Consider the following 23,812-nt stretch of genomic DNA (forward strand, 5'->3'; position numbering starts at 1 on the left):
GCACTAAAAAAGGCTGGGCAAGTGCTGGGGGTGCAGCCTGGCCATGGGGCGCATGGTGGGGCCGACTGAGGCCAGGGTGGCAGGGTGCCAAGGTGGCCCGGGGGACATCCCAGTGGGAGCAGAAGCCTGAGTCTGGGGTACCAGGAAAGAGGGGTGTTGGGGAACCTGGCTGTCAGGGCACAGTGGTGCCAGGGTATTGGGGTATCAAGACCCTGGGACACCACAGCGCTCGAGCACCAGAGTGTGGAGCTCCTGTGGCCTCAGGGCAGACATCCAGGGCTCGGCCCGGTCGGAACATCCCGGACAGGGAAGAGCCGAGACCGGGAAGGGCGGGTCGGTTCTTAGGCAGGGGCTGCGGACAGCGCCGGGCTAAGCCCTGACCCTGATCCGAGAGTCCCGGGCGGTTCTGCGGGGACCGATCCCGATCTCGGCCGTGCCGGGCAGTGCCGGGAGAGCCGATGCCGATAGTGCCGGACGGCGCCGCAGGGGCTGATCCCGATCCCGGCCGTGCCGGGCGGTGCCGGCTCCGCCGCCCCGATCCGGGTTCCCGGCGGAGGCGGAGCCGCGCAGGGAGGATCCCGGGACGAGCCGTGGCTGAGCGGCCATCGCTCGGCACCACCCGGCTCGGCTCGGCCCGGCCCGGGGCAGCGCGGACGGACCGGGGCGGAGCCAGCACCGGGAGGGTGTCCCGGGGCCGGGCTGTCCCCGCGCGGACCCGTGCCGCGGTGGGCAGCCCCCGGCCCCGCCGTGTCGCGGTGCCGGCCCGGACCCCCCGGCAGCGATGGCCGCCCGCATCCTGCACCGGCTGCGGCACGCGCTGGCGGGCGAGGGCGGCCGGGAGGAGCCGGCGGGCGGCGGCGGCGAGGCCGAGGACTGCCCGGAGAGCTCGGAGCTGGAGGACGACACCGAGGGGCTGTCGACGCGCCTCAGCGGCACCCTGAGTTTCACCAGCCACGAAGACGAGGAGGAAGAGGAGGAGGAAGGGGACGGAGCTAGCGAGGAGCTGGAGGAGCCGCCGCAGTCGCCGGGGGCGGCAGCAGGCGCGGAGGACGGAGGCAGGTGTTGGGGTGGTGAGCTGGGGGGACTGGGGTGACTCCAGGGACACTCATGCGATGGTGGCGTCCGGCAGAGCCCTGTCCCCACGGAGGGCACTGACACCCCTCTCCCGGCACAGAGTGGGTCTCTGCGGCGGAGCGTCCCGGCGGCAGCCTGCTGACCCGGCAGCTGCAGGAGCTGTGGCGGAGGTCGCGGGGCAGCCTGGCACCGCAGCGGCTGCTCTTCGAGGTCACCAGTGCCAGCGTGGTCAGCGAGCGCTCTTCCAAGTACGTGGTGAGTGAGCCCGGCGCGGCTGGGCGGGCATGGGGTGGGTACCAGTCCTGCTTTCCCCGGGGCAGGGATCCCACGGAGCTGCCGCTTATTTTTTTCTCTTTCCCCGTGCTGCTCGGATGGTGCTGGCGGCTCAGATGAGCCTCAGGTAACTATTGCTGATGGGTGCTGTGGCTGCAGCAGCCCAGTCCACTCCCTTCTGTCTGGAGAAACTCCCCCAGCCCCTTTGTGACCACACACCCCACTGTGGCAGTGCTGGAGCAACGTGACCACACCACTGCCTGACACCTGCCTCCCCTGCAGCTCTACACCATCTACCTGATCCGCTCTGGCCAGTTTGACAAGGCCCCTGCCACCATTGCCCGGCGGTACTCGGACTTTGAGCAGCTGAACCGTCGCCTGCGCTGCCGTTTCAGCTGCGACATGGCCAGCGTTGCCTTCCCCAGGAAGAGACTGCGCCGGAACTTCACTGCTGAGACCATTGCAAAGCGGAGCCGAGCCTTTGAACAGTTCCTGTCCCACCTGCACTCCATCGATGAGATCCGCCGCTCTTCTGAGTTCCTCGAGTTCTTCTTCCTGCCGGACCTGCAGGCCGCACAGCGCCTGACCTGCACTGGCATGTACCGCGAGGCCCTGGCCACCTGGGCCAATGCCTACCGGCTGCAGGACCGGCTGGGGGTCTGCAGCTCTGGCCGCTTCCTGCTGACACTGGCTGGGCTGGCCGTCTGCCACCAGGAGCTGGACCAGCTCAGTGAGGCCCATGGCTGCTGCGAGCAGGCGCTGCAGCTGCTGGAGGCCCAGGGCAGCCACCCACTCCTGGGACCCTTCCTGCAGGCCCACATCCACCTGGCCTGGAAGGTGGGTAAGGACAAGCGGCACTCGGAGGCACGGCTGCAGGACCTGCGGGAATCTGGGCTGCTCCTGCAGCAGCAGCCTTCCCTGAAGGAATGCCTGATCAAGGAGCCTCTGGAATGAGCTGCCTGTGCCCACATGGGTGGGAGGGCAAGGGCTGTTGGGGGCTCACACCTGTGGCAGCTGGGAATGGTGAGGGCAATGCCGTGGGTGGCAGTGGGGCAGGGGAGCAGCACCGCAGTCACACAGGCAGCACAGCCCATGCCTGGAGCTGCCTCCTGAATGCACTTTCTCTGTGGTTAGTCTGACTTGCAGGGCAGGGGACTCATGGGGGTCCACCACCCACACTGGTGCTGCCAGAAGCTGCTCCCCCTCTCCAGGGGATCCTGGAGTGGCTGAAACTTTAGCTGTGATGTATTGGCACCTTGCAAGGGAACAGGAAAGCTTCTGGCAGGGTCCAGGGCTCTTGCCGGGAACTTCCCATAAAACTTACACAATAGAAAGGACTTTATTAAATAAAGTCTAGGCAGGAAGAAGAGCAAGGTGCTTGCTGTGTCTGTTCAGCCCCACTTCCCCAGGGCACCATCAGTGGGAGGCCTCAAGCCTCCACACAGAGGTGGGAGCTGCTTCATCCCCTTCTTCCGGCTCCCAGCTGGGCCCAAGCCCAGTCCTGGGGAGGAGCCCAGGGATAACAGAAGCAGCAACTGAGGAGCCAGGCACAAGCAGTGCAGAAGTGAGAAGAGGAAGCAACATGTGCCAAAGTAGCACCTTCCCCTCCTGTGACCCAGCCTGCTATGGGGGCAGAACTGATCCTGGTATTGTGTTCCTGGCACTGCCTGCATTCAGGCAAGCACAGTCACGGGTCCAAAGGGACAAACTCCAGGGACATAGTCCAGCTCTTCACCCAACGGCTTTATTTTAAAGTGGGTGAAGGATAGCTGATGGCAGCATGCGGTTACATGCTGTGCAGCTAGCAGCTGGTTGCAGTGATGCTCTCTTGGCCACTGTTGCAGACACCTCTGGCACCGGGACTTCCTGCAGTTCTTGGTCCCACCTGGTCTTCCTGTTCCTGTTCAGATCCTGTCTTGATCACAGGGTCCCTCCCTTGGCATGCCTGAGCCCCAGTCTATAGGGTCTCCTCAGCTAGAGCTTGCTCTGGTTCGGTGTCTGTTCCACCCTGATGACACCTTCCTGTGCGCAGGTGACAGCCAGGACCCCATCCCTGCGCCACAGCCGTCCCTGCACCAAGCCCCGGCACCCACCTGCAGAGAGGGACTGTCAGGCTGCAGCCCACTTGCCCCCAGGATGGGCAGGGCTGGCCTTGGCCATGAAGGTCTCCCAAAAACACACGAAGGACTTACCAGCCCAAGGGCTCTCACACTCGTACAGCATCCAGTGGTCAGCTCTGAAGGGCGCATGGAACCACATGGAGTGGTCAAGGGACACCATGAACTTGATGCGGTACTGCCGGTGTGGGAGCAGGGCCGTGCCCAGGAAGGCGTAGTCAGAGATGTAGGCAGCCACACAGCAGTGCACCTTCATGTCAGTCTCCCCTGCAGAGCAACCAGTGCTGCCCATCCCACGGGAGCCTGTGGGACATGCCTGGGGCGCAGCACAAGACAGAGTCCCAGGGGCTCGGCTGCCCTGGAGCCAGCTGCCAAGCACAGCTGAGATTGTTCCAGACTTTGCCCTTTGCCATGCCATGCCGCAGCATGGCTCATGGCACAACCTCTGCACCCACACCTTTATTACAGCCTTGAAGTGCCCAGGCTGAGGCGCAGGCAGCCCCCTAATCACAGCCCTCCCAGCCCACTCTGTCACACCAGTGCTCCACGGTGTGAGCTCACGCTTAAGCTCCTGGATTGGGAGGGACCTGGACCCAGCAGGACCCACCTATGTAGCCTCGTGCTCGCACCCAGAAGAGCTGCTTCGGCTCCTGTGGCTCTGAGCCGAATATATCTGGTGGGTTCACGGGTTTAATCTCAATCGGCACATCTTGAGCCTGGATCTTGGTGAGATGCTTCCTGTATCCCTCAGCCAGATTAGGATTCCTGCAGCCCAGCACACAGAAGTGAGGTTAATGCCACACAGGCAGGTTGGAACATTCTACTGGCAGCAGCTCCAGCCCAGGGAGCCAGGGGCACACATAAAGACAAGATGGGCACAGCTCCTGTCGTGTCCCGCTCTTCAGTTCTCCTCCCAGGCACATTTGAGAACTCCTCAGACAGTCCCCTCCCACAGCTCCCTATGCCCCAGGCAGGGAGGGGCAAAGCCGGTGTGTCCCTTCCACGCCACTCACTGCAGGAACTTCTGGATGAGCTCGTCCTGTGTCATCAGCTCCTCGGGGGGTGGCACGGTCGGCATGGTGAACTGGTGCTGCACTGGGCTTTCCTGGGAGAGCTGGAAGGAGGCCTGGCAGATGAAGATCGGCTTTCCATGCTGGATGGCCTTTACGGAGCGAACAGAGAAACTCTTCCCTGTACGGGTCCGCTCCACCTCGTACAGCACCGGCACCTTGGGGTCCCCTGGGACAGTAAAGGGACGTTCTGCTGCTGGGCCACAGCGCACCACGCACAGACGAAACCTGCGCTGCAGGGGCCGAGCCCGGCAGTGCCACCCACACCCTCCCTGTTTTGCCGAGACCGGGATGACGGCGCCTCCTCACTCCTGCAAACTTCCCTAGCGTCCCAGCCGCTGCCGGGCCCCTCCCGAGCCCCTGCACCCCGTCCCCGCTGCCCGGTTCCCCGGTTCCTCGGGCGCACCTGTCCGCACGAAGTAGCAGTGCAGCGAGTGCACCTGCTCGTCGCGGCTCACGGCATGGGCTGCCGCCACCAGCGCCTGCCCCACGATCTGCCCGCCGAAGAGGCGCTGCGTGGCGGGCACCCAGTGGTGCCGGCCCCTGCGGGGAGAAGGCGGCCGCAGTGAGGGAGGCTGCGGAGGAGGAGGCGGCCCGGTCACGCTGCCCCGGCGTCCACGCTCACCTGAAGAGGTCGACCTCCAGCCGCTCCAGGTTCAGCACGCTGGTGATCAGCACGCTACGCAGGTCCCCGGGCGGGGGCGGCCCGGATCCCGGCCCCGCTCCAGCCCCGCCGGCGCCGCCCGGATCCCCCATCACCTCCGTGACCTGGGACCGGCGCCGCGACGCGACCAGCACGGCGGACCAGGAAGCACCGCCCAGCCGCGGGGCAAAGACCGTCATGTGATTGGGTGGTAGAGCCGTCAGTCACCCTTTTCTTGTCAAGAGACTCTGGGATGGTTGGTTAGTCTCCTGTCAATCGGGAGAAGACGGCGCTAATTGGTCAAGATCAGGGTGCGGGCGGTGCCCGGCTGGTTTAACGGGGATGGCGGGGTGGGCTTGGGGCAGTCCTGGGGGCGCGGAGCCGACGGCTGGGCGGAGAGCGTCCGGGCGTCCCCCCGCGTCCCCCCGCGTCCCCCCGCGTCCCCCCGCGTCCCCCCGCGTCCCCCCCTCGCCATGCGCCCCCTTCCTCGCCTACAAGGGCTACCTCTGCGGAGCTGCGTCCGGGGGGGAAGCTACAACAGGCAGCACGGCACCGCTGTCCACCAGGACGCCAGGTAAGGCCCGGCCGCTGCGTCCGGCTGCAGCTCGCAGCAGCTCCTGTGGTAGGGCCGTGAGCCGGGGGTCCCCCGGTGTAGCACCGCCAGGCCCCGTGGAGCCGCCGCTTGGGCCCAGCCCAGCGCCGTCCCGGGGCACAGGCCCTGTCCCGTACCTGGCTTTGATAACCGGGCTGATCCCGGTAGTGTGATGCCCCGGTACCGGGGCGCCGCCATCTGTGCCACACACTTGCTGTGTTCACTGTATTACAGTTCCTGCCTTTTTCAGCTCAAGACTCCAAGCATCGGCATCTGCAGCATTCTCCAGCTGTCCTTACCTCACTGCAGTGGAAAGGTGATATCAGGTTTCCCTCAGGGAGCACTTGATTCCACGGCCTTCACTTCTCCAAGCGGGTGTAGTGACGCTGTTTACTTTCCATCTTAGTTGGTGGATCTGCTTTGGTGCACAAAGGCTGCAGGGTCACTCACAAGTTACGCAACTGCTCCCTTTGCCCTTTTAAAATGTAACTTGCATTCTTAAAACAGAGTTTAACCTCCTTCCTTGAAGCTTTTCTTGTCATGTTCTAGCCTGCTCCTCCAGAACTGCAGAACCGTGTGGTTTAGGGGTAAAAACACAAACACATGGTTAGCAGCTTCCACATCAATGTGATGAAGTGCTTCTTCAAGCAGTTGCTGAGAGTCTCTTCCTACACGGGGCGCCGGGCAAGGGAGGACAAGTCCTCTTCCTTATGGAGAGCAAGGAGTGAGGGCGGAGAGAGGTGCACTTCTTGCTGAAGTGAGAGACATGAGAGAGAGTCCAGTCGCTGAGCCTCGAGCTGCTGCAGAGCGCTGGGGAGCAGTCGAAGGAGGGAGGAGGGGGAGGCAGGCAGGCATGAGCCGGTGCCCGCACGCCGCTCTGGGTAGCGGCCACACCGAGGGGCGCTCCCGGCGTCCCCGGCCCGGTGCGATGCAGAGCGGCCGCTGCGGGCGGCGCCCGAGCGCTCCGGTCCCGCCGCGGCGGGCGGTGCCGAGCGCCGTGTGAGGCGACACCGCGCCGTGATCGGCGGGGGAGACGGCGGCGGAGCGCGGCAGGGACAGGGACGCGCCGCGATGTCCCCGCCGGTAGCGGCAGCCCGGAGGTGGCCCGCGGCAGCGGCGCAGCTCTCCGTGTTCCCCCTCGGCAAGTGGCTGCAGCAGCCGTACCTGGAGCACCTCACCGAGTGGCTGGCCGTGATCGCCGCCAGGAAAGCCACGGCTGCAGGCACTGAGAGCCACCGGCAGGAGCTGCTCGCCGTCCTGAGAGACCTCATCACGCTGGACTTGCTGCCTCAGCTCCACCTTCACTGGCTGCTCGAGGATGGGATCGGGGCTACGCACGGAGGGCATCTAGGGCAAGAGCAGAGACTTCTTCATGGAGCTGGAGATTGTCATCCAAGGGTTAAGTCAGATTTTCAGTGCTGGGCTCTCTCTGGAGAGCTGCATCACCGCCTTGGTCCAGCACTATGAAAAGTGTGTTTCTAAGATCCCTCCTGATGCCGTGACATTCTGCTCACCATCTTGATCACTGTGCTGCTCAGGCAGCTCCCCAGAGTCTGCCTGTTTCAGACTTGCCTGTTGACCCTCTGGTGTGCCAGGGTAACAAATCCCAGAGCTCTGGCCAAGCTTCCCCCACTGTGACAGCAGCTCAGCAGAAGCAGCAGCCTGTGTCAGCCTCTCCTGCAGCTGCTGAGAATTGTTTGATTGTTCTCCAGAGCCCACCAGCTCCCTAAGGCCCTGCAGTGTCAGCCTGAAACACCTCATGCTCTTCTCCAGAGTGAGCCAGCCAGCTCAGTCCCTGTTAGATCCTGTATCCTGTGGCAAAACTGGAGGCCACAGAAACCTCAGAGGATGACAGTGAAGATTAAATTACCCAAAGGACTGAAGATGGCATCAGGCAGTTTTTGAGTGGCATTTCCTCAGAGGCTGCTGCCAGGCTGTGCATGAGTGAGCTGGCAGAGGTTTGGAAGTCCATGCAGCTGATTGGCACCAGGTAGGACACGCTCAGTGTACAGATCCTGAAGGATGCCCACCTTCCAGGAAGGCCCAAGTATCTACACTTGCCACTTCAACCAGGCCTTCCAGCTGTCCTGCTGGCACATCTTGGCCATGCTGAATTCAAACAGGAAGCTCTTGCAGAGGGAGATGCTCAGTAGACCATGGGAGAGGGGATTAGATGCCCATCGGGCTGGGTGAGACAGTGCTGATGGCCTATTGGAGGTTCTAAAGAGGTCCTGGAATAAATCTTTGGATAAATCCCTGGTGGTGTTCTTCCTCACAGCAGAGATCAGGCAGCTGCCTGCCACAGTAGTGAGGACTTTGTGGGAACTGGCTGACAGCTGGATCAGGCCCTACATTGAGGTGAAGTTCCAGCACTGAGTGGGAGCTAAGCTGGATGCTTTCTCTGTGTCCTGTCTTGCACCTTAATTCCCCTCAGCCTGTCATTTCCTTGGCGTGGAAGGGGAAGTTTGGGTCCTTGATCTGCTGAATGAGCATCGCTTCTTGCACAGGGCAGCAGAGGAAGTGGATTGGGATCCTGATCCCGCAGGAAAGGTAACAGTCACTGACCTGGCTAACAGCTGTGGCCAGGAGCCAGCTCTGGGTGGTGTGTTGTGGGAGGTGCTGGTATCACAGAATCTGCTGAGTTGGAAGGGAGCCATTGGGATCATGTCCAACTCCCAGTCCTGTGCCGGACACCACAAAAATCCCACCCTGTGCCTGAGAGCATTGTCCAGACACTTCCTGAATTCAGACAGGCTTGATGCCACGACCACTGCCCACGAGAGCCTGTTCCAGGTGAAAAACCTTTTTCTGATATCCTACCTCAATCTCTCCTGACTCAGTTTTATACCATTTCCTCAAGTTCTTGACCACTGTCACTGATCATGACAGTGAAGAGATCAGTGCCTGCTCCTCTGCTTCCTCTCATGAGGATGTTGAAGACCACAAGGAGGTCTTCCTTCAGTTTCCTCTTCTCCAGGCTGAACAGACCAAGTGGCCTCAACTGTTCCTCATAAACTTCGTCTCCAGTCCCATCACCATTCTCATGTCATCTTTTGAATGCTCTCTAATAACCCATTGTCTTTTTTTACATTGTGGTGCCAAAACTCCAAAACTGCCTCCAGGACTCAAGGTGAGGCTGCACCAGTGCAGAGCAGGGCAGGACAATCCCCTCCATTGCTGGTGATGCTGTGCCTGATGCCCCCAGGACAGGGTTGGCCCTCCCAGCTGCCAGGGCACTGCTGATTCATATTCAACTTGCCATCTATCAGGACCTCCAGGTCCCTTTCCACAGTGCTGGTCTCCAACATCTTGTTCCCCTGTCTGTATATACAACCAGGGTTGCCCTGTACAAGGCACAGAATCTGTCACTTTTTCCTGTTAAACTTCACACAGTTGGTGATTGCCCATCTCTCCAATTTGTTGAGGTCTTTCAGCAGGGCCTCTCTGCCCTTAATGGAGTTGACAGCTCCTCCCAATTTAGTGTTGTCAGCACTAAATATTAATATATTACTTAGAATTCCTTCAAGTCCCGAGTCCAAGTTGTTAATGAAGATGTTGAAGAGAACTGAGCCAAGGGTGGAGCCCTATAGAACCTCTCTAGTGACTGGACACCAGCCTGATGTCACCCCATTCATTATAACTCTTTGTGCCCAGCTTGTGAACCAGTTGCTCACCCATTGTCTAACAGGGTTATTCAGCTGCAAGCTAGATAATTTGTCCAAAAGAATACTGGGACAGATAGTATCAAAAGCTTTGCTGAAGCCCCAAAACATTACATCTACTGGCTTTCCTTGGTCAGTTAGGTGGGTTACCCTGTTGTCAAAGGAAATCATGTTCAACAAGCAGGACTTTGGCTTCATGAAGCCATGCTGGCTGTGAATGGTGACTCTATTTTCTTCCAGGTGTTTTTCAGTACCTGCCAGAATGATCTTTTCCATGATTTTACTGGGCACTGAAGTGAGACTGACAGGCCTGTAGTTTCCAGGGTCCTGCTTCCTGCTCTTCTTTGAAATCGGGACATCGTTACCCAGCTTCCAGTCATGTGGCACCTCTCCAGATTCCCAAAACTGTTCAAAAATCACTGAGAGTCTTTGTGATGACATCAGCCGGCTCTTTGTGGTTTCTCAAATTAATCCCATAAAGGCCCACAGTTTTGTAGAGGTCTAGGTACAGTAACATGTGACAGAACTATTTCATCTGTAGCCAGCACCCACAGGTCCTTGCAGCATCCAGCTGTGAGGTGTTGTGCAACAGAGCCAATAAATCACCCTTGTGTTGTTTGGAAGCTGAGTCTGGCCCTGTGCCAGCTGCAGCTACCCCTCCCTGCCCAGGGAACAGGGCATGGGAAATCGGGCAGGGCTTTGGGCAGTGCTCCTCGGTGGTCAGTGGTCGTGTCTCACTGTGGTGCCCCAGGTGGGAGGAGCTGGCAGCTCCTGAATCCCTGCAATCCCACTGTGCTGCAGCCTACTGTAGAGCAGGGGTGTTGTTTGTCTGGTTGCAGCAGCTGCTCTCAATTCCTTAAAAAAGAGGAACCCGCCCTTGTGTGTGGGGGTCACTGCCGGGCAGATAACACTGCAGGGAGGTGGGGAGCAAAGGCTTCATGCAAGGGTGGGGGAGGGAAAACAGCCTGGAGAGTAAACGCCCTGGTCTGTGGGCGCTGCTCTGGAGTGGGTGAGTTCCCCAGTCCCATTGCAGCCAGATGACCTCCAGCCCCAGCAGCTCCCAGCCTGTTGGGACATAGCAGGGAGTGTCAGAGACCTCACTCCATTGCTGTGGTTTGGTCACTGTTCATGTTTTCCCCATTTAGCAATTCCTTCATTAACACTTTGGTGCTGATGGAGTTGGTCCTGGTTTCGGGCTGGGGATTTCCTTTGAGCAAGAGTTTTGTAACATGATCTGATACTATCGAGTCTCCGACTAAATATAGCATCGGGTTTCTTCAAAACACCTTTTTGTAAGCTTAGAGCTGCTTGATTTTCCTTTGTGCTGTGGAAGAGGCCTGGAAGGCCTTGCCAGCCTCTTTGCTATCTTTCTGGCTCCCACAGGCACCCACCCCTCTGATTTTAGACCTTTCCCCTCCAGCCTGTTCCTCTGCACAGCTGCCACGCTGCCTCCCCTCCAGCCTGGCATAGGCACTGCAGGATGCTGGCTGCCATCCCCACCTGCCAGGAGTTGAAGGGTCTGGCTGAGGGCACGGAGCTGCAAGTCAGGATGGCTGTGCCCTGCACCAGGTCACTGTGACTGGCTCTGTGGCCACAGACACGTGCCCAAGCAACGGCTGCTGCCAGCACTGCTGTCTGGGTACTCCAGCATCTGACTCGTCCCCCTCCAAGCTGAACACACAGGAAATAACTCATCGTTCTCTGGGTAAACATCTTTCCCAAGAGTGAAACTGCCCGGGATGAGCGTCCAGCTGTAATTTACCTCCACGTGAGTGCTGTGCCCTCCCACGCTCCACCCACCTCAGTACTTGCTCTGATCCATCCAGACAGTACAGTGTAATTCCAGGGCTGGAGACACGTCCTGAACCCCACAGGGCTGTGTGGCCTGTACTCCCTTCCTCACTGGTGGGGGAACTGCTCCCACAAGGGATTGCTGAAGCACGGGGGGGGTTCCAGGCCCCCAAGCCTCCTTTGACAGAGTCTTGTCTGGAAGCACTTTATTGCTTTCTCTGACCCACATCAATCCCCCTGCCCGTACTCTGGGCATGCCACACCATCAGTGTGGGGAAAATCCCAACCCCACTTTGCCCTGCTCTCATGTCAGCCCTTCAGCAGCACGTGGTGGGCGAGTGGGCAGGGAAGGGGCACAGAGCCTGCCAGGCAGCCATCACTGGGGGGCTGTAGATGTGGGGGGCAGCCCAGCAGCACCCTTGATACCTCACTCATGTTGGCAGTAGCTCTTGAGTAGCGGGGGCAAGTCCAGGCCATCGATGGCCAGGCGGTGCACAATGTGTTTCTGGATAACCAGCCGGCACAGTGTCTGCAGGGAAGGAACTGGAAGAGAACAGAGAGTGTACCTGAGCTGGGCAAGTCATCAGGGAGGCTGAGCACAGAGGGGTGGAGGAACTGGCAGAGCTTCTCCGAGGCACTGTGGTTAAAGGCAGTGGTGGGTGAGTTTGTTCTGTGGCTTCATCCTGCCCTGGGCTTGAACTGGCTGTGCGGGGGCTGGTGCCAGGCTGCTCCAGCAGGGCTGGAAGCTCAAGGGCCCTGGGCAGCAAAGCTTTTCCCGCTATTAGGAGGAAGATTGAGAGACAGTTATGTGCCCTAGCTGTATGTGACTGTGCCTGGTTTGCATTTCTTTCTCTGGCAGCTGTTAAGCAACTTTCCAGGTTTCACATACCCATGCTGTGCTTCTTTCCCATCCCACTCCCTTGGTCTGCCTGCACTTGCCCCAGCACCAGGCTGCTGGGTCAGTGTCTACAGGCTGGGGCTACACTGCCTGCAGAGACAGCGCCTGCCATGCCTTTGGGGACAGACCACCATGAGAACCATTCCCTTGGGCACCTGCACAGAATCTGCCTGGTTCCTGCTCTTGTGATAGCAGTTCCCAGAGCCATCGGTGGCTTAGCAGCATGGGTACTGTCTGCTGCAGCCAGCACTCTCCTCAGGTGTTACACCAGGGAGAATACCATGTTCCAGCCTTGGAACAGAAGCAGCTGCTCTGACACCAGCATGTGAAGCAGTGGCTCCCAGTGCTGGGGGCAGCCAGTACTCTGGCTCTAGGTCTTCTGGCTCTGTCTCACCTGATCCATCTCCTCATTTTTCCAGCATGATGCTAATTAGCACTTATTAGCCTGGTCCCTCCCAGCAAACCAAGGGACACAGGATAATGCCCAGGCTCCGATGGCATCACAGGGTGTCTGCCCAGGGAGCACTGTGTCTGGGACACGCGGTAGATGTGTCAGTGCAATGTGCTAAGCCATGCTGAATGTAGGTGGATGTTTTGATGCCAGGGCAGGTTCTTGGTTGGCTCTGGCTGCCACATGCTGTAGGCAAGGCTGGGCACAGCAAGGCCTCACAGCTGTGGGACAGCCCCGAACACCCAACCCCATCACTCTCCTTGGGAAGGGTGGCCAGGGGGCCTCTGCCTGACTGCTGCTGCTGCTGGGAGTCTCTTCTCTGGCCCCAGCACAGCGCCCATGGCAAAGCTTTCATCAGACACTGCCCAGCAGTAGTACTGTGGATCTCACCTGTGCTCCACAATGATCAGAGGCTTTCCTGTGCCCTCTTAACCCCCTGTGTCCATCTGCCCAGTGGCACATGCCAACCTTCCCCCTGTTGGCAACTGTGGGATGACCCCACCAGAGCTCCCCCACTCCCGGCCCACACAGCACGTGCCGCAGGGACGGGCACAGATACCTACAGCCATAATCCACTGGGATGACCCGGACGCTCTTGGTGGAGGCAAAGACGTCAATGACGGCGTAGAGTGGGCGGGTGGTAGGCAGGCCCCTGGCGCTCGGTCCCATGTCCTCACCGTTGATGACAATGTGCATGTCAGCGGTGCCGTCGGGCTGTGGGGCGTAGAGAACCCCGATGCGGCTGCGCCGGGCGGTGGCAGGCAGCACATTCATCTTGTACAGGTCATCCAGGATGTGGCTGTAGCGGCTGGGCCGGCTGCGCCCCACCAGCGTGTCACGGGGGATCCGCACCCGCTCGATCAGCAGGAATGGTTCCCAGGCACTCCCCCGCGCGTGCACCTCCTCCCCCTCCACCACCACACGGTTGTGGTTCCGGGTGATGGCAAACACCCAGGTGTCCCCCATGTTGACCAGGTCCGGCAGCGAGTACTCAGGCACTACCTCCAGGCTCTGGGGATCGTGGGCTGTCAGTCCTACGCGCAAGTGCCCGCACCAGCCCAGCTCCTTCTCCTCAATCTCCACCAGGAAAATCTGCCCAGGTGCCAGAGGCTCCTGGCTGAAGCAGAGCCCGTTGGCAAAGCTCTCCACCCGTGTGGCTTGCGTGTGTGAGGCATCCAGGCGGATGTTGGTGCCGTGAATGTGGTGGAAGCGTGCAGCAAGCCGGCACCGGGCAGCCATTGCTGCCGGAGCTATTTTTAACTGTCCCTGTCACAGCTGCTGTGAGGTGGTGACAGCCCGGCTGGGAGGGACAACCAGAGGGCTCAAGGAGGGTCCTAGTGCCATGGCGGAGGTTGGGGGACCCCTGTGGCTGCTGGGCACAACCGGGCCCAAACCAGACCCACAGGCATTCCACACGGGACTGTCCAGCACGCTGCCACCTAGGCCGGGGTACCTGGCTGTGCCCATACTGTCCAGCAGTGCCTGGCAGTGACTGGTGGTACCCAGTGGTACCAGCCATAGCCAGCAGTGGCCAGTGGTCATCTCACGGCGATGACTGGCAGTGCCTGGTGATGCCCGGCTTTACCCAGCAGTGCTGGGTGGCACCCGGCTGTGGCCGGTGGTGCCTGGCAGTGGCCCGGCAGTGGCAGTGGTGGTGCCCGGTGGTACCCAGCTGTAACCGATAGCGCCCGGTTGTGCCTACCGGCGCATCGCACCCCCCGCCGGCTGCCCCCGTTGGGGAGCGGGGGTCCATCGGTGCCCCCCCGCTACGGTCCCGGTCCCCGTCCGGGGCCGCTCCCACGTGCGCGGGCGGGGCCGGGCCGGCCGCCCCCGGGGCGCTGATTGGTCGCTGTTGGGCACCGCCCCCCTCACGTGAGCGCCGCGGGTCATATGGGCGCGTGTCATGTGCCCGCCGTGACCGCCGCCTGCGAGCGCCCTGCCGGGAAGCGGCCGCGGTCAGCGGGACCGGGGGGGCACCGGGACGGGACGGAGGGACCGGGACGGAGAGACCGGGACTGGCTCCAGTGGAGCCGACTGCGCCGGGCCGGGGCTCAGCCCCGAGTTGGGGGCCGGGCTGGAGCAGCCGGGGCGGGGCGCTCGCGGGACGCTGCCGCGGCCGTTCCTGGCCGGCAGCGCCCTGACCGTCCCTTCCGCCCACCGCAGATGGGGCCAGTGTTGCTGTCGTCGCTGCTGCTGCTGCTAGGGTTGAGCCAGGCCGCCCCCCCGGACCATGAGGTGACGTACCTGCCCGGGCTGTCAAAGCAACCCTCCTTCCGCCACTTCTCGGGCTACCTCTGCGCCGGGCCGGGCAAGTACCTGCACTACTGGTACGTGGGACTGCGCCTGGCGATGGGGGGGCATCGGCTGGCGCCGGGCACTCACAGTTGCACATCCACAGGTTCGTGGAGGCCCAGAGCAATCCCCAGAGCAGCCCCCTGGTGCTATGGCTGAACGGGGGCCCTGGCTGCAGCTCTATGGAGGGCTTCCTCAAGGAGCATGGCCCCTTCCTGGTTAGTAGTCACTGCTATCCTGTGGCTCAAGGACTCAGAACCAGTTGTGTGGCACAAGCCATCCCGCTGTGTCCTGCCCTGCTTTGCCTATCAGTCGCCACCTTCTTTCTCAGATCCAGCCTGATGGCGTCACACTGAAGTACAATGAGTACGCATGGAACAAGGTACAGGCACTGCTTCCCTTTGTGGCTTGGAGATGGGGTGGCCCTGAGCCAGTTCCTCCTGCCCTCTCCATGGAGCCGACCCTTCCGCTGCTCCCCTCCCACCCAACACACCCTCCTCTGGAGTTCGCTGTTGAGCAGCACAGGAATGTGGCCACTCCAGCACAGCCCTGGGGCGGGCCACACTCCTGTCGGTGCTGCCATGGGCAGGGCCAGCTACTCTTGGCCCCACTGAGCCAGAGGGTCTCCCCTGATTGCTGGCTCCATTGTTGTCCTCGCAGATTGCCAACATCCTTTACGTAGAGTCTCCTGCTGGTGTCGGCTTTTCATACTCCGATGACAAGAAGTATGGCACAAATGACACTGAGGCGAGTGACTGGGGTGCAGGGAAAGCCCTGCTCCACTGCCTGCCCCCTCCTGGACATGGGATGCAGCCTCACCACCTGACCATGCCACCTGCTCCCTGCAGGTTGCTCACAACAACTACCTGGCACTGAAGGACTTCCTCCGGCTCTTCCCTGAGTACTCCAAGAATGATCTCTTCCTCACAGGGGAGAGCTATGGAGGTGTCTACATTCCCACACTGGCAGAGTGGGTGATGCAGGACCCCAGCCTCAACCTGAAGGTGGGCAGCTTGGCTCTGCCCAGCTGGGAAGCTGAGGGCTTGGCACAGCTGGGGTGGGACCAGCCGGGATGTAGGGCACGTCTGGCCCTGCAGCCTTTCATCTCTTCCTGGGGTTCTGGCAGCAGCTGCTGGTGGACGTGTCTGTCCCTGCTGCCAGGGCAGCGTCCTCAGGCTCCCCAACCCTCCCTGTTCCCTTCGCAGAGTAAACAGTTCCACATCTGCTTCCTGCCTGCGGCTGCTGTGCTGTGACTGCCCTGCGGGGAGCTGGAACACAACAGGGTTGTTTTCTTCTTGCCTCGCAGGGAATCGCTGTGGGAAACGGCCTCTCATCTTATGAGATCAATGACAACTCTCTGGTTTACTTTGCCTATTACCACGGGCTGCTGGGGACCGAGTAAGAGCAGAGGGAATGCTGGATTTGCCGTCCCTGTGCAAGCACGATGAGTGCACAGCTGAGGCTGGGGCTCTCTGGGTTGGTGGTGTTGAGACAAGGGCAGCGCCTAGGCTGCCCTGGGCCAGCAGCTGGGCTGTGGCTCCTTGTCCCAGGCAGCTCCTATGGGTGCATTTGTTTGTGGGGTAAAGAGGGCATGGGGCCATGCTGTGTGCCTTGTGGCCACTGGGCAGAGAGCTGCACGGCAGCTGTCATGTCAGTGTTGCTACCTGGTCCAAGTGGTCCTGGTCTCTGCCTACAGGCTGTGGAAAGACCTGCAGGCCTTCTGCTGCTCCCAGGGGAAGTGCAACTTCCATGACAACTCCAACCTGAACTGCACACTCAAGGTGAGGGGAGCCAGAGCTCCTATACATGTGTTGAGCAGCATGTGCCTGGCTCTCGGTGGGCCCTCAATTCCAGAGGGGTTCTGCTGAGTCCCAAACCCTTCTTGTGGTTTCTTGCAGATGGGAGAGATGATTCAGATTGTAGAGGAGTCTGGCCTCAATATCTACAACCTCTATGCCCCATGCGACGGAGGTGTCCCAGGTAGCATAAGGTGAGAATGGCCCCAGGGAAAATGGTTTTATAGGCAGCGGATTGCTTTGGTTGCACTGGCACAGGGGGACATGGTGGGCTGGGCAGGGGGCCCCTCTGGGACGGATGGTGTGTGGCTGCTGCTGAGGACTCTCCATGGGAGAGCCCTTAGCGCTTATTCCCCAGGGTTTTCAGTCTGTCCTCATACTCACTCTGGCTACAGGTACGAGGGTGATTATCTCATCACACATGACCTGGGCAACTCCTTCATCCGGATGCCACTGAGGTTCTCCTGGAGGCAGGTGAGCTGAGGTGCCCATGCTGCTGGACTGCAAGCAGCCTGTTTGGCCAGTTGTGCTCTTGTGGGCAGGAGGGGCAGAAAGCACCTGCTCCACAGGGCAGGTGCTGCTGTGACAGTGACTCTCCCGCCTATCCCAGAACCTGTTCCGGATGCCAGTAGCCCGAAAGAAGGTCCGGATGGACCCCCCTTGCACCAATTCCACAGCCCCTAGCATGTATCTGAACTCCCCTGAAGTGCGGAAGGCTCTGCACATCTCCCCTGAGGCCCCAGAGTGGCAGGTGTGCAGGTGAGCAAGCTGTGAGCAGGAAGGGACTACTCTGAGAAGGAGCAGATGTGATGCCACTACTTCCTCCACAGCTTTGACGTGAACCGCAACTACAAGCGCCTGTACATGCAGATGAATGAGCAGTACCTCAAGCTGCTTGGAACCACGGTGTGTGCAGGGGTGCCCACAGACCCTGGGAGTGTCTCTGACAGCTCAGCCTCCTACCTGGCTGGGGCTGCTGCCCTGCCAACAGCTCACTCTCTGTCTGCTACACAGAAATACCGGATCCTGGTGTACAATGGGGACGTTGACATGGCTTGCAACTTTCTCGGGGATGAGTGGTTTGTGGATTCCCTGTGCCAGAAGGTAAATGGGCAGGGCCCAGGTCAGGCCAGTTGCTGGCTCCAGGCTATGTGCTGTAGCTGGCTGAGGCAGGAGCATGGGCAGGGCCAGCCGCAGGTGCTGAAGGCTCTGCTGCTACTCCCAGGTGCAGGTGGCTCGCCGGCCCTGGCTCTACACAGAAAACGGTGAGAACCAGATCGGTGGCTTTGTGAAGGAATTCACCAACATCGCCTTCCTCACTGTCAAGGTAGGGCTGAGGACTCTGTGGGCCAGGGATGGGCTGTGGGTGGGTGTGCTGGACACCAAGGCTGCAATCAGGGTAGGATGGTGTCAGCTGGGCTGTGGCAGCACCCCAGCCACACTGACAACCGCTGCCCCTTTTCTACAGGGAGCTGGCCACATGGTGCCCACAGACCGGCCACTTGCTGCCTTCACCATGTTCTGCCGCTTCATTAAGAACCAGCCTTACTAAGAGCTGCAGAGGTAGCGCCTGGCGCTCCAGCTGCTCTCACCACCCCACCCGCCCTCACTGCTGGCACCTTGCACAGCCCGTCCTCACTGCTGCTCGGCTACACCACAGACCTGTCACATCTGCAGCCTTCCCTCCCAGGTTGGACAGGGCTGCCTGCTGTCGTGGGTGGGGGACATGGGCTGGGGGACTCTGTCCTTGTCGGAGAGGCATTGTGCCCTTGCTGCAGCCACCGCCTTCCTTGTGGCTTCCTGTCTTGCCTCCTCTCTGTCTGCGGCAGTAGCTGCTTCCCTCCCAGGCAGGGACTAATCCCCAGCACTTCCCCTTGGCTGCCCAGGCACACAGCCTGGGCAGGCTATAAGGAGCAGCAGCAGGGGGCAGCTGGGTCCTGCTCACTTCTACCTTGGCTCCCACCACCTCTGCTCCTACTGAAGGAGACTTACCACCACTACCATACCAATCCCACTGCCAGGGCACTCAGTGCTTCAGGAACTCGCAATAAACTCTGACCAAGGTGGTTCTGCTCCTCTGCGCACCTTTGTGCCAGCCCCTGCTTCCCTTTCCTCTGCTCGCTGAGGAGCACCAGTGAGTGCAAATGCCCTGTGCCAGGGGACCCTGGGCTCTGTGAGATGTGCCCTCTCTGCAGGTGTTCCTGCATCCTTGAAACAAGTGACCCACCTAAGCGGCAGCACAGTCTCTCTGAGCTCTCTGGTACTGCACTAAGCTGCATCTGCTCCCAAGGACCCAAGCTGGGCAGCAGCATCAGCTGCCTCCTTTCCATCTTCCCACCATGTACCCCAGCATGGACACGTCCTCCAAGCAACAAGGCCATGTGGTTGGAGTCAGGTGGTTTATTAGTGTAATGCGCAGGGGTGCAGCAGGGGTTCCCAGAGCACCCTCTCCACCTTGCTGCACCCCACTAGGGCCTGGATGCCCTGACAATGTGCTGGTGGTACCAGGGAAGCTGCTTCCTACCTATGGTCTACGGGTCCAGCCCGGGATCTGCCCTTGGTCCAGGGAGGAGAGCTAGAGTGAGCTGGGGTCCAGGCTAGGCTCTGCAGGCCGGGAGCTGGAGTAGGCAGCGGCTGTCGGCACTGGGCGGTATTTCTCAATCACCTCCCGCAGCCCCTTGGAGAAGTGGAGATCAGCTCCCACTGTGAGGAATCCCTGCAGAGGGAAGAGGGTCAATGCAAGGCTGGAGGTGACAATGCCCTTCCCAGCAGGACATGGAGGCACAGGCTCTCCCATCCCACCACGTACCGCATGATTGGTGACCACCTCCCTGGTGAAGTCCATGCCTTCAGGCAGTGGGATCTGCACCCCCTTCTTTGTCCTCTCTGCAGAGAGGGAGAGCTGGGATGAGGCTGAGCCCTGCTGTGCCCCTGCTTACAACTGCCAGTTGTGTGGGAGCAGTGATGCTTACCGTTAATGATAGGCATGATGGTCAGCTGCAGCAGGGTCTTCAGTGGGGCCTGCAGTGAGAACAGCTGTGGGAGAAGAGCTGGGGTCAGTGTAGTGGCAGAGCTACCAGCCAGGGCTGTTAAGTGGGGATTCTGAATGGACAGCCTCTCCCCAGCCCAGCCCACGCTGTGGCTGGGTGTAAGAGTTCCCAGGCCATCACCATGCTCTCACCGCGAGCGACTCCAGTGCTGACTGCTTGGAATAGATGCGAAACCTGGACAGAAGGAAGCAGTTGTGAGTAGGGTGTGGAGGGGACTCCCCATGCCCTCATGGGACTCTCCCCATACCGTCGTAGGTCCATCTGCACGCGCAGCGCCTTCCCTTGCAGAAACACCTTGGCACTCAGCTTGGTTTCCTGGGGAGGGAGAGGGCTGTCTCACAGCAGGCAGAGGACAACCAGGCCAGCTCATCCCAGAGGTCCAATGTCCCTCTGCTCAGTGACACCAGTGCCTTACAACACAGGATGGGGGACATTGCTCCCGTATACAACTGGGGTGACTGCACAAAGAACCCCAGCTCCCCCCCGCCTCACCATGGCCATGCTGGAGAGCTGGACAGGTGGGCGGTCCGGGGGCACCAGTGAGATGTTCAGGAAAGCAGAGACAGAGACTGAGGTCCCCGAAGGTTTGATGGTGCAGCGTGGAGGAGCAGAGACCTGCAGCACGAGCCGCAGCGGAGCATCCACAGAAGGGCTCTGGGGAAGGCAGCTGAGCTGAAGGCTGGGAGCAGGACAGGGCTGTGCCCTGCCCTGGGGCTCTGCCATGCCTTGCACCCTGTCTGGGGGCTTCTTACCAGCATGAAGATGGTCCCAAAGAATGTGGCTCTCAGCAAAACCTCCAGGTCCTTGGGCACCTGTGGAGAGCATAAACCACTGAAGGGGGAGTGAGCCGCTGCTGCAAGTCCCAGCAAAGCTGCTCCCTGGATGGCACGTCCTTGCACTGTGACACAGCCCACCCCTTCCTCCTGCCTGCACACAGTCCAAGTGTCTGGTTCTCCTTACCTTCTCCCCCTGGAGCTCTATGGTCAGTACTCCTGCCTGGAAGTACGAGTGCATGGCTGAGTCAAAGAAGTACTCAGAGAAGGCAACATAAACCATGCGTTCAGTCTCCTTGATCACCGGCTCCACCGCATGGTTCTCCAGCTCCTGGTCCTCTCTCACCCGGGGGAAGAACATGCCCTGGAGACCAAGAGTAGGAGAGGTTCCCACAGGGCAGCCCACCTCACCTGCTCCATGGAGCCCAACGTGCCTGCTGGCACAGCCTTTCCCACAGGGATGGGGAAGGACCAGCAAGGCAGGACCCAGTGTTCACCTTGAAGTCGAGGTCAAGGGTGTCAGTGGAGATGGATGGATCCCGTAGGAGGGAGTAGTCAATCCCGATGTGCTCATCCACGTAGTTCCTCACTGCCAGGGAAGATGTGCTGGTGTGACTTAGCCTGGAGCTGCCTGGCAGCCTGATGCCCAGCCCTGTCTGCCCCACAGTGAATGGGATCCAGTCCCTTTCCCAGGGCAACACACACCAGGCACTGTGTCCAGCAAAGAGTTCAGCAGCACCAGGCTGGCATGCTCCAGAGATGGGCAGATCTGCAAGGCAAGGAGCCAGACTGAGGGGAATCACTCCCAGGACTGGATGAGGAGCTGCAGAGGCAGGACAAGGCCCAGTAGACAGGCAGGATACAACTCTGCTCTCTCCCACACACAAAGGGCCAAGTCTAACATCCCACAGCCCCTCTGCGCTCAGCTGTACCTGCTGGCTGAGGAGGAAGCGCATCCCTGTGACGATGAAGGTGCTCAGGAACTCGTAGACCTTCCTGGAGGACACAAGAGTGGTTCTGCACTGCCTGTTCTCCCTGTGGCTCTGTGCCCATTCCAGCACACAGCTGGGCTGAGGAAGCACTGAAGGTGTGGGAAGCCAGGCACAGGCAGAGGGGTCAGGCCTACCTGAGTGTGCCAGAGAAGCCGGCATGCATTCTGGCTATGGAGGCATTGCAGGTCATATTGGAGATCTTAAGGCGCCCAGCCTCATCCTTGGCCAGCTGCAGCACTGTGTAGATGTGGACACCATCCGCAGAGGCATTGATGGACCCAATGTCGTAGCTGGAAGCCAGGAAAACAGATGAGATGAGCACACAGCTCCTGCCAGCTGCAGGACAGCAAGGCACCTATGGCACCCAGCAAGCACAGCTGTGGGGTGGGCTAGCACCCAGAGCAGCAGGAAGGGGAGGCAGCTCACAAGAACCAGTAGAGCAGCTGCCTGCGGAAGCGTAGGCTAATGGAAGCATTGTTGATGTTGAAGACAAGGTGCTGCTGGGGCTGGAAGTTCAGGTCTGAAAAGGCCAGCTGCAGGTCTGTCACCTTGACCCTGTAGGGAGGGGACAAGGGTTAGACAGACAGATGGACATGGGAAGCCGTGGGCAGCAGGCAGCACTCACTGGCTGATGTTGTACTGGAACTGCCCCTCATTCCCATGCAGGTCCGACACCGTGATGTTCTGCAGCTCCTGCTCCACAAAGCGCAGCCCCTCCTGCTTCACTGCAGGGAAAAATGAGGCTGGGCTGGGACATGCCCTCCCAGCAGCATCACCCCTGACACCCCCCCCTCCTCCCTGGCCACCCCATGGTGGAGCACTGCAGCCAGAGCCCTGCAGAAGCACAGACCCCAGGAGCGTGCCCAGCGTCCCTCTTTCTCAGGCTGTGAGATCCCGGCTGGCCCCTTACCCAGGTCCAGCCCCTTGGAAGTAATCCGGATCTTACAGCCAGGAGGACTGTGCGAGGCTGTGACCAGTGAGGGCAGAAGGAGAAGAAGGAGGCAGCTGCCGGCAGCCATCTCGCACCTGGAGGCAGAGGGCAGGGTCAGCACAGACTGGCCTGGGGACGTACATGGGTGTCAGCATGAACAGGCCCGGGGGATACACTGGAAGGGAAGCAGCTACTGTCCAACCTGCCCAGGGCAGGAGACAGCTCCAAGGAACACCCTACGGCTCCACTATTCTCCCTGAAACCCCCCGTGCTGTCCAGGTCACCTTTGCCCAAAACCTCTGGACCAGCAGCCCATGAGGGGCACGGCCCCCACCCCAGGATGTTGTGCATAAGCCCCAGCACTGGCCCTGAGGAGCCCGAGGGTCCCACATCTGGGGACACCCACTCCAGCACTCCCCCTGGCCTGAACACACCCTGCTCCCAAAACCGCAGGGACAGGCGCCAGCCCCGTGAGTGGTGCTGCAGCGGGGAGCCCCAGCACTTCGCAGAGGAGTGAGCCCTTGCCCATGGGGCCATCCCACAACCCTCACAGCCCCCCCGAGATGTGCCGCTTGCCCCCAGGCCGGTTTGAGACGGGAGCCGGAGCATGTCCATCCCGCAGCAACAGGAAGAGCTCAGTGCGAGGCTGTGGGATGGAACGGGGCTTCCCCACAGCTTCCCCCAGTTCTCTGAAGGGAGAAGATGGGGCACCCCCTCCCCAGGGCTGTGTGATGGGACAGGGCTCCCACACAGCGTTTTCCTCCACTTCTATGAAGGGAGGGGATGGGGGATCCCGTTTCCTGGGGCCCGGAGCCACAGTTGTGCCCAGAGGCTGGGGGGTTGCCCTACACAATGCCGGCTCAGTTCGAGTACTTACAGCGAGGCTTGTCCCGGCGTGGGGAAGCTGAATCACGTGAAGGCAGGAGGGAGGGAGAACACCACCAGCTCCAGGACTTTCTTTTGAGCTGGCTGAGGTTTCCCTGCCTTTATATAGCCCCCAGCTGCCACTCCTTGCGGGCTCACAGCTGGGAGGAGACAGCGGGACGGACGGACGGGGAGGATGCAGGTCTGTGTCCCGCCGAGCCCGGCTGGCTGCCAGCACCGGCACAGACAGCGGCTCGCCTGGCCACCCCAGCTCCAGGCTGCACACGAAGCCTTCCTTCCCCCAAAAACACTGTTCCCCGCGTCCTGCACGTGCAGCCACGGCCGTGGATCTCTCCGGCACCCCCTGTGCGAGGGGCACATGTGCAAACAGCGTTCAGGAGGGCCTGGGGGCTCCCAATCTGTGTTACGAAGCTTCTGCTAGTGCTGAGCTATCTCAGCTTCAGTGCAGACCCCGCGGCCCCGTGCCAGGGGTGCTGCTGGGGGCTGGTTCATCCCCATCTGTAACATGAACCTGAGCAGAGA

General features: G+C 60.6%; 5 protein-coding genes and 1 pseudogene across 5 annotated transcripts; 3 read left to right on the forward strand and 3 right to left on the reverse strand.

The window, feature by feature from the left end:
- The first annotated feature begins 580 nt into the window (after positions 1-580).
- On the forward strand, positions 581-2,716 carry SNX21 (sorting nexin family member 21). Its single transcript, XM_066198888.1, has 3 exons — positions 581-1,055; positions 1,175-1,329; positions 1,630-2,716. The coding sequence occupies exons 1-3, from the start codon at positions 782-784 to the stop codon at positions 2,299-2,301; spliced, it is 1,101 nt and encodes a 366-aa protein (XP_066054985.1). The 5' UTR covers positions 581-781; the 3' UTR covers positions 2,302-2,716.
- On the reverse strand, positions 2,668-6,158 carry ACOT8 (acyl-CoA thioesterase 8). The gene is made up of 7 exons (XM_066198889.1): positions 6,069-6,158; positions 5,160-5,446; positions 4,941-5,077; positions 4,478-4,703; positions 4,072-4,229; positions 3,540-3,731; positions 2,668-3,440 (listed from the first exon to the last, which is right to left on the reverse strand). Exons 2-7 carry the CDS (start codon positions 5,375-5,377, stop codon positions 3,322-3,324), a joined length of 1,050 nt encoding a protein of 349 aa, XP_066054986.1. The 5' UTR covers positions 5,378-5,446; positions 6,069-6,158; the 3' UTR covers positions 2,668-3,321.
- Positions 6,159-6,230: 72 nt separating this feature from the next.
- LOC136298492 (zinc finger SWIM domain-containing protein 1-like) lies at positions 6,231-11,445 on the forward strand (annotated as a pseudogene).
- NEURL2 (neuralized E3 ubiquitin protein ligase 2) lies at positions 11,238-13,856 on the reverse strand. Its single transcript, XM_066198892.1, has 2 exons — positions 13,135-13,856; positions 11,238-11,765 (listed from the first exon to the last, which is right to left on the reverse strand). The coding sequence occupies exons 1-2, from the start codon at positions 13,808-13,810 to the stop codon at positions 11,650-11,652; spliced, it is 792 nt and encodes a 263-aa protein (XP_066054989.1). The 5' UTR covers positions 13,811-13,856; the 3' UTR covers positions 11,238-11,649.
- A 602-nt stretch (positions 13,857-14,458) lies between these two features.
- On the forward strand, positions 14,459-18,725 carry CTSA (cathepsin A). The gene is made up of 15 exons (XM_066198886.1): positions 14,459-14,526; positions 14,735-14,898; positions 14,970-15,081; positions 15,195-15,245; positions 15,524-15,610; positions 15,712-15,867; positions 16,170-16,261; positions 16,560-16,644; positions 16,762-16,853; positions 17,055-17,133; positions 17,270-17,418; positions 17,490-17,565; positions 17,674-17,763; positions 17,885-17,986; positions 18,128-18,725. The coding sequence occupies exons 2-15, from the start codon at positions 14,735-14,737 to the stop codon at positions 18,209-18,211; spliced, it is 1,419 nt and encodes a 472-aa protein (XP_066054983.1). The 5' UTR covers positions 14,459-14,526; the 3' UTR covers positions 18,212-18,725.
- A 314-nt stretch (positions 18,726-19,039) lies between these two features.
- On the reverse strand, positions 19,040-23,405 carry PLTP (phospholipid transfer protein). The gene is made up of 16 exons (XM_066198885.1): positions 23,283-23,405; positions 22,385-22,500; positions 22,100-22,199; positions 21,901-22,029; positions 21,609-21,764; positions 21,415-21,478; positions 21,188-21,251; positions 20,980-21,071; positions 20,670-20,846; positions 20,462-20,521; positions 20,202-20,363; positions 19,957-20,024; positions 19,841-19,883; positions 19,632-19,695; positions 19,469-19,545; positions 19,040-19,375 (listed from the first exon to the last, which is right to left on the reverse strand). The coding sequence occupies exons 2-16, from the start codon at positions 22,491-22,493 to the stop codon at positions 19,235-19,237; spliced, it is 1,506 nt and encodes a 501-aa protein (XP_066054982.1). The 5' UTR covers positions 22,494-22,500; positions 23,283-23,405; the 3' UTR covers positions 19,040-19,234.
- Positions 23,406-23,812: the final 407 nt, after the last annotated feature.

This window comes from Chamaea fasciata, unplaced genomic scaffold (genome assembly GCF_029207755.1).
Source record: "Chamaea fasciata isolate MVZ Bird 193981 ecotype frontalis unplaced genomic scaffold, bChaFas1.0.hap1 SCAF_17, whole genome shotgun sequence".
Classification (NCBI taxonomy): domain Eukaryota; kingdom Metazoa; phylum Chordata; class Aves; order Passeriformes; family Sylviidae; genus Chamaea; species Chamaea fasciata.

Excerpts from the sequence above, each read along its gene's own strand:
- SNX21 (XM_066198888.1), top strand. The coding sequence starts at position 782 with ATGGCCGCCCGCATCCTGCACCGGCTGCGGCACGCGCTGGCGGGCGAG. Across the intron at positions 1,056-1,174 it reads AGCAGGCGCGGAGGACGGAG|AGTGGGTCTCTGCGGCGGAG; the intron begins GCAGGTGTTGGG and ends CTCCCGGCACAG. Across the intron at positions 1,330-1,629 it reads AGCGCTCTTCCAAGTACGTG|CTCTACACCATCTACCTGAT; the intron begins GTGAGTGAGCCC and ends CCTCCCCTGCAG.
- ACOT8 (XM_066198889.1), bottom strand. The coding sequence starts at position 5,377 with ATGACGGTCTTTGCCCCGCGGCTGGGCGGTGCTTCCTGGTCCGCCGTG. Across the intron at positions 5,078-5,159 it reads CTGGAGGTCGACCTCTTCAG|GGGCCGGCACCACTGGGTGC; the intron begins GTGAGCGTGGAC and ends TTCTCCCCGCAG. Across the intron at positions 4,704-4,940 it reads CTGCTACTTCGTGCGGACAG|GGGACCCCAAGGTGCCGGTG; the intron begins GTGCGCCCGAGG and ends TTACTGTCCCAG.
- NEURL2 (XM_066198892.1), bottom strand. The coding sequence starts at position 13,810 with ATGGCTGCCCGGTGCCGGCTTGCTGCACGCTTCCACCACATTCACGGC. Across the intron at positions 11,766-13,134 it reads CATCCCAGTGGATTATGGCT|TTCCTTCCCTGCAGACACTG; the intron begins GTAGGTATCTGT and ends GTTCTCTTCCAG.
- CTSA (XM_066198886.1), top strand. The coding sequence starts at position 14,735 with ATGGGGCCAGTGTTGCTGTCGTCGCTGCTGCTGCTGCTAGGGTTGAGC. Across the intron at positions 15,611-15,711 it reads ATGGCACAAATGACACTGAG|GTTGCTCACAACAACTACCT; the intron begins GCGAGTGACTGG and ends TGCTCCCTGCAG. Across the intron at positions 16,645-16,761 it reads ACCTGAACTGCACACTCAAG|ATGGGAGAGATGATTCAGAT; the intron begins GTGAGGGGAGCC and ends GGTTTCTTGCAG.
- PLTP (XM_066198885.1), bottom strand. The coding sequence starts at position 22,493 with ATGGCTGCCGGCAGCTGCCTCCTTCTTCTCCTTCTGCCCTCACTGGTC. Across the intron at positions 20,522-20,669 it reads TAGAGCTCCAGGGGGAGAAG|GTGCCCAAGGACCTGGAGGT; the intron begins GTAAGGAGAACC and ends TGCTCTCCACAG. Across the intron at positions 19,884-19,956 it reads GTGCAGATGGACCTACGACG|GTTTCGCATCTATTCCAAGC; the intron begins GTATGGGGAGAG and ends CCTTCTGTCCAG.